Source organism: Ambystoma mexicanum, chromosome 12 (genome assembly GCF_040938575.1).
Source record: "Ambystoma mexicanum isolate Mex_15411 chromosome 12, UKY_AmexF1_1, whole genome shotgun sequence".
NCBI classification, from domain to species: domain Eukaryota; kingdom Metazoa; phylum Chordata; class Amphibia; order Caudata; family Ambystomatidae; genus Ambystoma; species Ambystoma mexicanum.
In genome coordinates this window covers 196,900,405-196,913,870 of record NC_090936.1, presented here as the reverse complement: position 1 = coordinate 196,913,870, position 13,466 = coordinate 196,900,405, and the positions used below count along the sequence as shown (strand labels likewise).

Below are 13,466 nucleotides of genomic sequence, written 5' to 3'. Positions count from 1 at the left end.
TCAGTTTCCACACCCTGTGGTTCTGTCACCTCCTCCACAGGCTCAGTCGAGTCGTCCAATGACCCAAACAGTCCGGCTATCAGTGATTTCCAGCCCATCAGGGACTCATTCTCCTCCTGCCCCCCATTGCCACACGCTTCTTGCCAGGCCGTGGTTTCGGCTTCTGCCCATTTTTGCAAGTCCTTCCACCACACCTCTATCCTTGGCCCATGGCATGACTTCCATCCCATGGCAATCCTCCTTTTTGCCAGCACATAAGCCAGGTCCCTCAGTTTGCTTACGTGCCTGAGTTTCTGTGGTCTTGGGACCCCCCCCCCAGCAGACAGGCCCACACCGTATCCACTACCATCTTGACCCCTCTTCCTTCTAGTTTCTCCTTTACACCCCTCCAGAACCTCTCTATGATCGGGCATGACCAGAACATATGCACCATGCCCGCGTTCTCTTGGTCACATTTGGGGCATGCTTGCCGACCTGCATTCTCAAACCTCGATATCCTCCAAGGCTTCATGTAAGCCCTGTGTGTTATGTACAACTGTATCTGTTTGAGCCTCGCGTTTCTAGACACCTTCTTATGATACCCCTGTGCCCTTTTCCACATCCCATCTCCCATCTGGGCCCCAACCTCTGTTTCCCAGTCCATTCTCAACTGCGTGACCTCCTTCCCCACTTTAGACATCAACATCTCATACAGTCTGGAAATCTCATGACCCCCCTCAGCTATATCATATATCACGTCTATGGTGGCGTCCAATTCTTCCCCCAGCACAGTTTCAGGCCCCGTTCTCTTAATCCTCTGTACCATTCTGTGGTACGTAATGTACTGGCCTTCATGCAACCCTGCTACTTCCCGTAGCCCCTCAAAAGTAACACTAGAGCACTCCTTCCAGATGTCCCCCATCGTTGCCACCCCAGCCGGTTCCCAGTGGGTCCAGAGTATCAGTCGCAGCTGAGCGTCCGCCCCTGTCAATACTACCAATGGCATCTGCGGTGAGCATGGGGACGGGTCCCCCATCATTTGGCATGCCCTGCGCCACACCTTCCACCCTAGTAGCATCATTTTAGGGCGCCCCCCCATTTTCTCTCTGGATGCCGACATGACTTCTTTCAGATAAAAAGGTGCACAATCCCGCCCAAGTAACCTGTGTTCGGAGGTCTCTTCATCAGATAGCCATTTGGCAACATACTGCAACTGGCTCGCCACATAATACGCCTCGTAGTTGGGCAGCTTAATTCCCCCTTTGTCATGGAAGTTCTGAAGCTTCCACAACGCCACTCTGTTTCGCGTGCCGTGCCACAGAAAGTCCCTACACATGCTATTTAGTTTAGTGAAAACCCCCCTCGGAATCAGGTACGGTATATTCCCGAAGTAATGTAGGAGCCTCGGCAGGACCACCATCTTTAGCATCGCTCCCCGTCCCATCATTGCCAGAGGCAGCTTCGCCCAAAACCGCATGCACTTCTCGATATTTCTAATGGCTACTTCTGTGTTACACTTGTGCTCCTCTTCCACAGTGTGGTATATATTAATCCCCAAGTACCGAAACGTGCGAACCGCCCATGGCACTTGCAATATAGGTAATCGCTCCGATGGAATCCCCTTGTACCCGCCCAATGGGAACATGCTAGACTTCTGGGGATTCACTGCTATACCAGACAACACTGCATATCTCTCCATTACTTCTAGGATGTACTGGAGACTTTCTTCTGGGAATCGTAGGTACAGTAGCATGTCATCAGGGAAATCAGGTGCCGCTCCCCTTTCACCTCAATGCATATAGTGTCATATTGTTGCCGCAGATAGATCGCAAGAGGTTCCAGGGCCTGTATGTAGAGCATAGGAGACCACGGACATCCCTGTCTAGTACCCCTGCTAAGCTGCCACCTCTCTGAAATCACAGATCCTGTCTTAACTCTAGCGAGCGGTTCACTGTACAAAATCTTCGCCCACCTCACATAGCCAGGCCCTAACCCATAGTGTTTCAGGGCCGCCAGCAGCCACGGCCACTTGACGGAGTCAAAGTCCTTGATCGCATCCAGGGACATGATTGCCATTTCCTCATCCCTTCCACTGCCAAACTCAATGATGCTCTGGAGTCGCCTATGATTATTGGTGATGTTTCTATGGGGGACATAGCCCATTTGATCCGGATCTATTAATTAGCTAATGACCCTCTTCAGTCTATTCGCCAGGACTGCAGTCAATATCTTGCCGTCTTGGTTCAGCATCGACACAGGTCTAAAGGAGCCACAGCTACGCCCAGGTTTATTTGGTTTAGGGAGAGGTACTATGACAGCCTCTCTCAGTGACTCCGGTAAGCGGCCCATCTCGAATGCTTCGTTTATCATTTCTAGCAGCGGGGGGAGGACCTCTTCTATATATACCTCATAAAATTTGCTTGGGAGCCCATCTGTCCCCAGGGTCTTACTAGTAGGCAACTGCCTCACCACCTCCCCCAGTTCTTCCAGGGTAATCGGGGAGTCCAATTCCTCTCTTTCCTCCTCGCTTATCTTGGCCAGCCCCATATCCTCCAGCGTTTCCTCTATCATTACATGGCTGCTTTCCCCGTCTTCCCCGTATAACCATTTATAGTAATCCACAAACGCTTGATTAACTCCCTCCTGGGTATCCTCTACGCTACCATCTTTCCTCTCTATAGTTCTAATTGTGGCTCTGGGGGTCTCGCTCTTATATAACCACGCCAAAAGTCTCCCCGGTTTATCGCCTCCCGCATGCTGTCTCTCTATGTACCTTTTATAATTAAGGTTACACAACCTCTCCCAATATTCCGCACATTTTTGCTGTAGCTTAAGTATAAAATGTAGTTTCTCCGCTGTATCATCCCCAGCTTTTAAGGCCTCTTCCAATTTTGCTTCCGTCTCCCTCAGTTCAGCCGAAACCCCCCCCTGTAGGCCCTTGGATTTCGCCATGGCCGCCCCCCTCATGACAACCTTAAAGGCCTCCCATAATGTGCCCGCCGAGTCCACACTCCCAGTGTTGGTTTCAAAATAGTTTACTATCTCCTCCCGCAAGTCCTCTCTGAAGAAGGGGTCCCTCAAAGCCTCCGCTCGTAGGCGCCATGTCGGGATCCTCGCCCTCGTGGGGCAATATTGCAATGCAAGAATCAGGGGCAAGTGGTCCGAGAGGACCCTGGCCCTGTACTCTATGTATGCCATCTCCGCTATCATGTCAGGTGATGCAAAGACATAGTCCAGCCTCGTTGATAACTGCTGTGGGGCCGAGTAATGCGAATATTGCCTTTCCCCAGGGTGCCACACTCTCCATGCATCTTCCAGCCCAAAGTCATCAAGCAGTGTCTGTAGCGCCCTGGCTGCAGGGGCCGGTCTATCTAATTTCCCATCCGATCTATCCACCCTCGGGTTCAGTACGCAGTTGAAGTCCCCTCCCCAGATCACCACGCTATCCACACACCCGCTCAGATTCGCACTCAGTGTCCTAATGTACGCTGCTGTGTTTTGGTTTGGGGCGTACGTGTTAACAATACTTATCTCCCTGTTCTCTACCAGTCCCCTCAGCATAACCATCCTCCTGTCTGTCTCAGCCACCACTTGCAACCGCTGAAACGGGACATGTGGCGCTACCCATATAAGTACTCCTCTTGCGTAGGCCGAGTAAGACAAGCCCACCAACACCCCTTTCCACTTTCCCGCAATCATGTCCATCCTCTCACGTGTGAGGTGGGTTTCCTGCAGCAATGCAATGTCTATTTTCTGCCTGCGCAGATACAGCATAACCTTGTTCCTTTTTAAATAGCTGTTAAGCCCCCGCACATTCCACGTGAATATTTTAAGGTCCCGCATGGCCTGGTATAGTCCCGTTCCCTCCCCTTCAGCTATCGTTTAGCTTCAAGTTCCAATCCAATCTGTATAGGCTCGCATCCCATTCTAAAACCCCTTTAACCAAAAACACACCAAACTTCCTGTTCCCTCTCCCCCCCGTCTCCCATCCCTTCCCCAACACTCTCCCCCCCAACTGTTGCCTAGCTCCATCCCTGGATCTCAGGCTCCCCCGCATCTAGCTCTTTCCGGCTTTTGCCTGTACTCGAAGCTCTGCAGGGTGTGGCCGCCCTAGTGGCCAACCTACTACAACTACAACTATAATTCGGGGGATAGGGTACTTCTGCCCTGCGCTCCAATAGCACATCAGTCAACTACACATTGCCAAACTATTTAAATATATGTAACTGCCACTATATTCCAGTCCATCAAGTCTCTCACAATCAGCAATATGTAATCGAACATCAGCCTCTTGCAGCCAGGCCCATCATTCTCAGCCTTCGCCTAGGCGCCCTCGGGAGGTTCGCTCACCGCCCTAGCAGTATGCATACTGTATCTGAGTCACTTTTCGCGTCCATTTTGTGTCTCTTCCGTGTCTTGATCCGGGCAGCCCTGCAGATCCAGCCATGTTGTTGCTTCTTCCGGAGTGTTAAAAAACTGCATTTTTTCCTTATGTACGACCTTCAGTTTCGCAGGGTACAGCAGCATATATTTTATCCCAGCAGCCCGTAGCCTCTTTTTGATAGTTACATAGCTGTACCGCTGCCTTTGGACCAGCATAGTATAGTCTGGGTATGCCGTGATAGTACTCGAGGCCCTCTCAATTGTTCCGCCTTTCCAAAAATATTCCAATATTTTCTTGCGGTCTTTATAATTGAGTATTTTAGCAATTATCGCTCGTGGAGGGGCCCCTGGTCTCGGCTCCATCATGAGGGCCCTATGTTCAGTGCTGTTCTTAACGCATTGTTCTGTAAAATTTGGATTTTGTCAAGGATATACTTATTGGCACCTAGGTAGAGGGCGCTACAATAATCCAGTTTTGAAAGCATCAGGGCGTTGGCAAGGATAATACAACTGGCTTTGGAAAGAAATGGCCTGAAGGCCCTAATTAGCTTACAAGTGTAGGCGGATGATGATGCCATGGAGTTTACCTGTTTACGTAGGGTTAGTGTGGAGTCAAGGTAGAAGCCTAAAGTTTTCACTTCTTTTACTACCTTAATTGTGTTTCTGTCGATATTGAAGGCAGAGTATTTGGATTTAAATTTTTAGGTTGGCCGCTGTTCCAAGAATCAGGAGCTCCGTTTTATCGTCATTCAGGCAGAGGCCACGGGCTGCCATCCATACCTGAATGAGAAGGTAGATTTTATTTACCAAAGCCATGTCTTTATAGTAATCGTCTGAAAGAGGAATGAGGATCTGGGTTTCATCTGCATAGTTAGTGTAGGTTACACCCAGCCTCTCCAATTTGTCAAACAGACGCTTTGTAAATATATTATACATGGTTGGTGATACACAAGAACCTTGTGGAGCACTGCATGGGTTCTGAATAGGATCTGCAGAGGCTGATGGGGAAAAAACTCTCATGGTTCTATTATTTAGGAAGGATTGAATCCATACTATTGCGTCCTTCGTGAAGTGGGAAGCCGATGCCAGGTGTTTGCAAAGAACTTTGTGGTCCACCAGGTCAAAGGTAGCCGACAGGTCGACAGGTCGAGGATGAGTAGCATGTCAGTTTTCCCTTTGTCCTTGAGCTCATCATTTTGAGTTTTTAAATCGATTTGTGCCGTTTTGTGCCGTGTTGTGGCCTAAAGCCATATAGGCGGGAGCCTAGGAGATAGTTAGTTTCAAGGTATTTTTGTATTTGCAGATATGCTACTTTACCAAGTATTTTAAGAAGGAAGGGCACCTTTGTAATGGGCCTGTAATTCATTGGAATAGATGCGTCCAGAGTCTGTTTTTTTTAACAGAGGTAAGCCCAGGAGTTTTTTAGGTTACTCTGGACAAAATTAGTTGCAAAGGAGGCGTTGATTAACTTTGCGATGAACAGTGCTAAATCTCTGGCAGTGTCTTTGATTATTTGGGCAGGACAGTTGTCACCCTGGCAATTAGATGGTTTCAAGGAAGAGATAATGTTTTCAGTTTCAAGGATGGATACTCTAGAGAATCTGAATTGATCTAATGTGCTAGGTGAAGCAATGGCACTTGTAGGTTGCAGCTCCTGATTAGGCAGGGTGGCTTTCTTGTTGGCAATCTTATTTTGGAGTAATGTTATTTTGTTTGCTAAGTCATTCTTAATGCTTGTGCACCAAAAACCACAAAAAAGTTCAAGCGAATCAAAGTGCTGTCTGAAGAACAACTTTGTCAAACTGACATGTATAGGAAACATGGATGATACATGGCTGTTACATTCAATACCAAATGGTCAGAAATAATCTCTTCAGTATAAACTATACCATTGGTCATGCTCTGTCTGTCATATATCAACACATTTTATTCCCTAGTGTTGAAACCCATGTCAGCCCTTCTGGGAAAATAGAGTCCCTCACCGGATGACATAATATAGTCATAAAACCTATGCCTCAACTTATACGGGTGTCGACACTTAGTGTTTCGGCCCTGTACATTGGAGTCCACTCATCCATCATGTCTCCTTAGGTGATGTATGGGGCCTTCATCAGGGCACAAACAATTCAATGGAAGTTAGTTCCATGGACTGCTTGGATGATTAGAGACCTTCAATACAAAACAAATCTCCGAGTAAAACACATAAAACACATAAAACAATATTTAAGATTTTTTTAAATAGGAAAACTGGACTCAACAAGAGGTCCTCTTGCAGAGTGGTCACAGGAGTATTATACTGACCTTACTGGGTATGCCACGAGAGGGCTGGGCATATTCGTATTATTCACAAACATTGGGGTATCCTTGTTTTCTTTAAAAGGACCTCCACTAACGGAGGTTTCTGTAATTATATTCTTCATTGCTTTGCAGCTGTAGGCCAGCCTTGCCCTGCTCTTTACCCACAGATTTGTTAAAATATGTAGTAAGCCCCATTTTCATTCTCTGGCATCCTCTCCGCTGTTGTAGCAGGAAGCAATCCAGTGTCTGTGGATCTGTTTTCCACCCCTGGTAAGGAGATTCCTTTCCTTATGGGTATTCTGGTGGGAGCTGCTGACTGGAGGCTCGAGGATGCCTTGTTTGACTGTTTCTGCGATGTGCATCCCATGGAGTTTTCTTCAGTGTTTGGACTCCAGCACAGGTCCTTCTTGCTGGATAAGAGGTTCTGGGAGTTGTAGTCCTGCAGAAGAGTGAAACAAAATCTGGCTCGAAAAAAAGTTGGCAGGCACTGTGGAAAAGATACTGGTACCATTGCTTACTCTATGGAGAGTTGGGGACTGGGGTCTCTATTAAGGGGTACGTCAGGCTCTGAAAATGCCCTGGTTGAGATGAGTTTCTGTTCTTCTCTGACCCTGTCACAGGTAAGATAGAGTAATCAGGTTGTTAATGCACCTGGTACGACTGGCGAAGAGGAGAGACATTCAGCAAATGTAACATAACTATAAATGGACCACTCTGTGGAGGAGAAATCAAGTTTTTAAAGCAGGGGCATGCATAATATAGCCCACCAGCTTTAAGTGTCAACTGACAGGGATACAAAGAGCAAAGGGACTAGGATAAGAATAGTGTGAGAGTGGAGAGAGTGGATATTTAATAGGAACGAGTGGGTGAGTTGGGAGAAATGAGGGAAGGAGATAAAGAAGAAGGCAGGCAGTGAACCCATTTGTGTTTGAGAAAGGAGAATGACAAGGAAAATGCAAGGAAGAAGTTAAATCCTTCAGAGGGAGGATAGAGGGATTAATCAGGCTGGAAATGCAAGTAGAACATTTAGAATATCCTGTGGATGGCAATGGTTGATACATGGGAGAGCGAGAAGAGGAAGTAAACTCTTGTAGATATCCCCTTGATGGCATAAGCATGGGCCAAGTATGGAGCACTTTAAGGTGAGGCGGTGCAGTGCCAATCTTCAGCACTGGGCAGAGTTAGGAAAAGAACAACAAGAAAACAGTAAATATTAATGAAAATAAGTAGTCGTAAGCTTCTGGGCAAAAAAATCTTGTGTGGTGACAGTAAGCCATGTGTAGAACATGATACCATCAAGTATAGAGTGGAGAGAGATTGAAGTATTTAAGTTAATCACATCCAGATGTTAAACTTATAAGGGTTGGGTATTTAACAAATGCTGTGAGTGGTTAAGGGAACATTAGTTGTGTGAGGAAGATACTAAGAGAACGGTGTAAATCAGGTCCTAATATGATATTAGCATGCATTAAATGAGGACGTGCTCAAATTACTGGTTTTGCATGATGGGCTGAAAAGTGTAATGGAAGTACATTATAAAGGCCTTTCATTTAACTTGTTTATCCCAAAAATCAGGAGACGGAAAAGGTGGCATTTTTGGTTGAGTATTTCTTCATTAGAGCACCCAACACTTAATCTATCCCTAAGGTTTTGGGCACTAATCTGAAAAAAGAAAGATGTCTAAAAGAGTGCTTGCCAGGATGTCCTACAAAATAAGCAAAGTCTGCAGTCTAGAAACCTGTTTTAGCCAGTTTGCTGTGTCTATCACTATAAACAAAACCAACCGAGCTTTGACAAAAGGTACCATAAGGGTCTTTGCCCAAATAAAAGAATGGTGACTGTTTTTTTACCCCGCCTGGATGTCCCTAAGAAAAAGGGACCACCAGTTCTGTTGCACAGTTCAAGTCCGAACACCAAATGCCTCTTTAAGTTTCCCATCCTTGGGTTGCATCTCAGTCTTTGGTTAGTGTCCTTCTTCCTGGGCTATCGGGGTTTAAGTCTTTGGTCTACGTCCACCCTTGGGAACAACCTGGTTCGAAACACCAGACCAGGTCCTCTCCTTGGCCTCCCCATTAAGGAATCTGGTGGCACTTTCTGCAGTTAGTTATTGCTTGGTTTTTACCACTCCTTGGGGACTCCAGTCTTTCACCCTGTCTTGGGGTTCAGTTCCTCTTACCCCACTTTGGTGCCTGGTTTCCTTCACCCTGACTTGGGGCATGGTTTTGCTTGCTCCTCACTGAGGTCTCGGGTCTCTCAACCCCACCTTGGGGTCTGGATTTGCTCATCCCACTTTGGGGTCTGGTTTCTCCCATCCCTACATGGCGTCTGGTATCTCTCATAATGCTTTGGGGTCTGGTATCTTTTACCCCGCCTTGGGGTCTGGTTTCTCGACCCCCATCTTGGGGTCTGGTCGAAGCTTTCCACCCTTATCTCGTTTCCCTGGAGCAATGACGTACCTTCCATCTCTGTGCAGTGCTCCTCCGGGCATGCGTTCCAGTAGGCAGACATGGCTTCTCCCTACTGGTTTCTTCCTGGGGATCTGATTCTGATGGAGCTGGCGCTCCCTTCACGCTGTCTTCCTGCAGGGCTTCAGCATCGGTTCCTTGTTGCACCGCTCGTCGGCCACTCAGGCATTCTGCACTGCTTGAGACTCTACTCGTCCAGGCTTCTCCAGTCTGCTCCTCGGCAAGGCTGCTGAAACTTCTGTGGGCTTTGCCGTGGTTCAGTCCACCACGCCAAGTGTAGGCTCCCTTCTTCTTGCCATAGTTCCCAGGAAGAGGTCTTGCCTCCCCTGCAGCTCTGCAAGCCACTATCCTCCTTTTTTCCAATACTGTGGAATCGACAAAGGTATGCTTGTGATTTTAGCTTGGTCGCAGGAACTTATCATGAGATGATAACACCAGGAATGACCACATAAATAGTAAGATCTATAATGACGCCATATTGCACAATAACAGGTATGCAGTAAGAACATGCTGTAAGTTACCAAATTTTGCCCTCTTACTAGACTGTTTGCAGCCAAGTTCCACATTCTTTGCTAAAGGCATAGCAGATGCATATATTTTTCAACAATTATTATTGATGCTAATTTCCAAGGGCTTTTTGTGTAATACTTCAGTATCACCAAACCCCAAATGTTGTTTTCTTATCCACTCTGACAAACCTCAGAACGTCCACTTGTTACCTCAACAGCTCAAGAAAACACCTTATTTGACATTCTAAGAGAAGTGGAGGTGACGGGTTTCAATCATGAAATGTGACGTTTTGAGAATTTGAACATAGTTTATGGAAAACTTTGGTGTCCAGATTGACTTGTCATCCTCTAATGCCCAAATCCTTTCATCCTTACTCGACTTTTGCAGCAGTAAGTACATCAGGCTCTTCAATGAAGGGTCTAAAACGTGTTCCTTTATACAATGCCGATTAAACCAGCTGGAAACTCTATTGCCAGACCTTTAGAATATATCAAAACGGAAACACTGTACAAACTTTGAAACACCTTTATTAAGACTGGACAGGAGTTAAATAGTTGCAGTATAGTTTGTCTGGGACACTTGTACATTTGTCTATTTGCACCACCACGACTAACCATACTAAAAACTCTTAACACTCTGCATAATCTTAATGAGTCTTGTACCGCACACTGTTGCCACTTGCGTGGTCTCATGGTGCATCTTTATAATTGTTCTTTTATAATGCGCTTAATACCAGCAAGTGGTTTCTAAGTGCAGGATCTAGATTCGAACCTGTGTTGCGCTGCGTTGTCTTGCTTCCAAGACAAACGCGTTGCTCTTGGGTTATCCGTCCTCCCTGCCTACCACCCAACACAGCAGTAACATGACACAGACCCACAACACAAAACTTCCAAAGGACAGGCACTCTACTAGCTCTCCACAACACCCAACACGCACATAAAACACCCACATGCAACCACCCACAAAACATCACACAATCTACCAAAATCATACCAGCACAAAGTGACCATTTGTTTTGTGAACTGAAGCGTCCAACAGATCATCAAAGCTCTCTTGCGTTTTTCCTTCTCATCCCTACCAACCAACTAACCACCCAACTCCCTTCCTTGTCAGATCCGCCAGAGTGCCTGGAGACCATGACAAATGGCAGCGATGCATGGTACAAGTCACAGTAACATAACATAACACCAACTCTATGGAACATTGGCTGCGTGTGATGAATGGTTAGCACTACTTATTTAGTCTTGCAGTTGTTAAATTCAGGAAGCAAGTTGTAGCTTTTCTGTATGCTAAAAACAATGGGCCTCATTCCAAGTTGGGCGGTAAGGGATTCCAGGCACCAGTAAGGAAACCAGTGCCGGTAAACCCTTACTGCCCTACTACAAGGTCCCTTAGCGGGTCCCTCCTTTAACGCCTGGTCTGACCTGGCATTGTGGACGGGACCCGTTAAGGGACCAGGGCGCATATAACAGGCTTGACATGCCCGTTATTTGCGCCCTCCCCATTCCCATTGAGCCGGAATGGCATGTTCAATGGGGACTTACCAGTCCCGCAAAGGTTGGACTACACAGGTAAGTCCCTATTGAACTAGACGGGTGCCGGACCCGTTATTGGTGGCAGTCATGGCGCTAATAGCGCCATGACTACCTCTGATCTCGGAATGAGGCCCAATGATTTTTAAATCAAGCATAACATTTTAGATGTAGTGTTTTATGTTTGGTTTTTATGTATTGTTTGTAGTTTGTTATTTTCTGGGACCAGAATGAATGAACTGCACTCGTTTTGATTAATGTGCTCTTTGAAAATGTACTTATTCTGTTTGAAATAACTATGTATGTATATATGTTTTGTACTATCATGTGAAAGGTTTAACGAACCCTAACACACGTTCATAACAAATGCTGATATGTATGTGTGTCATTTTCTTTTTTCTGGCTGTTTCCTTGTAGGACACAGAACGTTTCCAGTCACGCAGTCAAGAAATGGAGCATAAACTTACAGCGAAAGAACAGGAACTGGAGCAAATTGTCCAAAAGCAAAGAAGGGTAAGCGTTTTATGCTGCCACAGAGTAGCCTGCCTGATGTGGCCTCCCAGTGCCTTCCCCGCTTACCGCCCTACCACCTCTCTTTGCTTCTTTAGTTCTCTCATGCATTACTTGCTGTTGACATTCCAGTTCAGCTGTGTTGGTTGTTATCCATTAACCCCAACTTGGTTCTGGACCACAAGCTATATTCCTGCAGCACTCTAACATGTTTCTGCCCATTTTTACTAGTGTCCTCAAGATCACACTGACACTAATATCATGCTTCCAAGACATGAACGACAGAAGGCGAGAACCAAGCTTTTTCTGCAAAACGTCATTTTAATTAAATGTCGAGATAACATTGTTTAATTAGACTTGTTTAGGGATGGTGTCATTATCCATATTCACTACAAAATAAACTTTGTTGAGGGGACGTTATGGTTAAGTTGCCGTACCAAATACCTTGCACTTCACCACAAAAAAATGTTCCCCCTCCCATTTATGCTTCACATTAAAAACGAAAAACGCCTGAAATTCTCCAGTTATGGCAGACTGAGCCCCCTTATTTGCCAACACCACTGTGCACTGCTAACTCTAACACCCAGAACATGAAAGATGTCATCTCAAATGGCACTTATGACATCACTGACGCCATTATATGTTTAGCCCCTTTGTTTTTGTTCCCTGCCATATATAATTATGTACATTCGGTAAAAAACTTTGTTAAAGGGATGTTATACTTCACAGTGACACCAAACAACACTGCACATTCCCCCATTATGTTAAGCTTAGCAACCATAACTCCTACCATCTACGTGCATTGCTAAGACTAACACCCAGGACATCAAACATGACATCACAAATATCATTGATGACATCACTGATGCCATCACATGTGAAAATAATGTTGATGAAAAGTCCCTACCTGCCATGGGTTATTTCTGTTACGTTGATAGCAAGATGTCCGTGGTGATTGTATAATGTTAAACATGTAGTAGCAAGCTAACAATTGAAGACTTAATACACACGTGTGCTAGTACAAACAATACATATATAGACCCAATACATAGAAATGAGAGGCACATACAGGAAAACTGGAGTAAGGAACAAAGAAACAGCATCATTAGAAAGTGTATCTTCCTGTATACAAATTAATTGTGTATTTGAGGCCTGCTATTGCCTCATGCATGTGCATCATGAGCTGAAACCACACCCTAAGAAAAGTACTTAAAGTACAAACGACAAGGGTAACGTTTTAATGTACAGCACTTTTGCAATTTTTAAATTGTGATTGTCAGTGAATAAAACCAACTGGCCTACATTTTTCAATCCAATAAAATAAGAGAGGCAGACATGTGATGGCATCAGTGATGTCATCAATGATATTTGTGATGTCATGTTTGATGTCCTGGGTGTTAGTCTTAGCAATGCAATGGTTTCACAGGAGTCAGACTCTTCAATTTTATCTTACACGTCAACTCCGGCCCAGGTTACCACAAGGAGACTTTCAGCTGTCTTAAGACACATGGACTATAGACTTGGGGAAGGCCAGGATGATATATTAACGGAAATTAACCAGGTTTTATGTATCTTGGTCTCCCTGTATGAAGGAATTAAGGCTGAGCCTGAAATACACTGTGCATTGTTGGAATCTCTTTTATTTAAATTTGAGAATGTTAAAACCCATAGCAACGTGAAGACATTTCTGTTTAATCAGTGGCAGTGTGCCGTGCACATAATGGAAGCTGCCGTGGCAGACACGCCCGATGGTTACAACGGGGGGAGATGAGTGGGAATCAGAGGGAAT

At 45.7% G+C, this 13,466-nt stretch overlaps 1 protein-coding gene across 1 annotated transcript in view; it reads left to right on the top strand.

Moving 5' to 3' along the window:
* CRACR2A (calcium release activated channel regulator 2A) overlaps positions 1-13,466 on the top strand; it is a 957,312-nt gene that overhangs the window by 613,736 nt on the left and 330,110 nt on the right. The window contains exon 7 of the mRNA XM_069628295.1: positions 11,585-11,680. Within this exon, the coding sequence (XP_069484396.1) occupies positions 11,585-11,680 (96 nt within the window). The remainder of the gene's footprint in view (positions 1-11,584; positions 11,681-13,466) is intronic.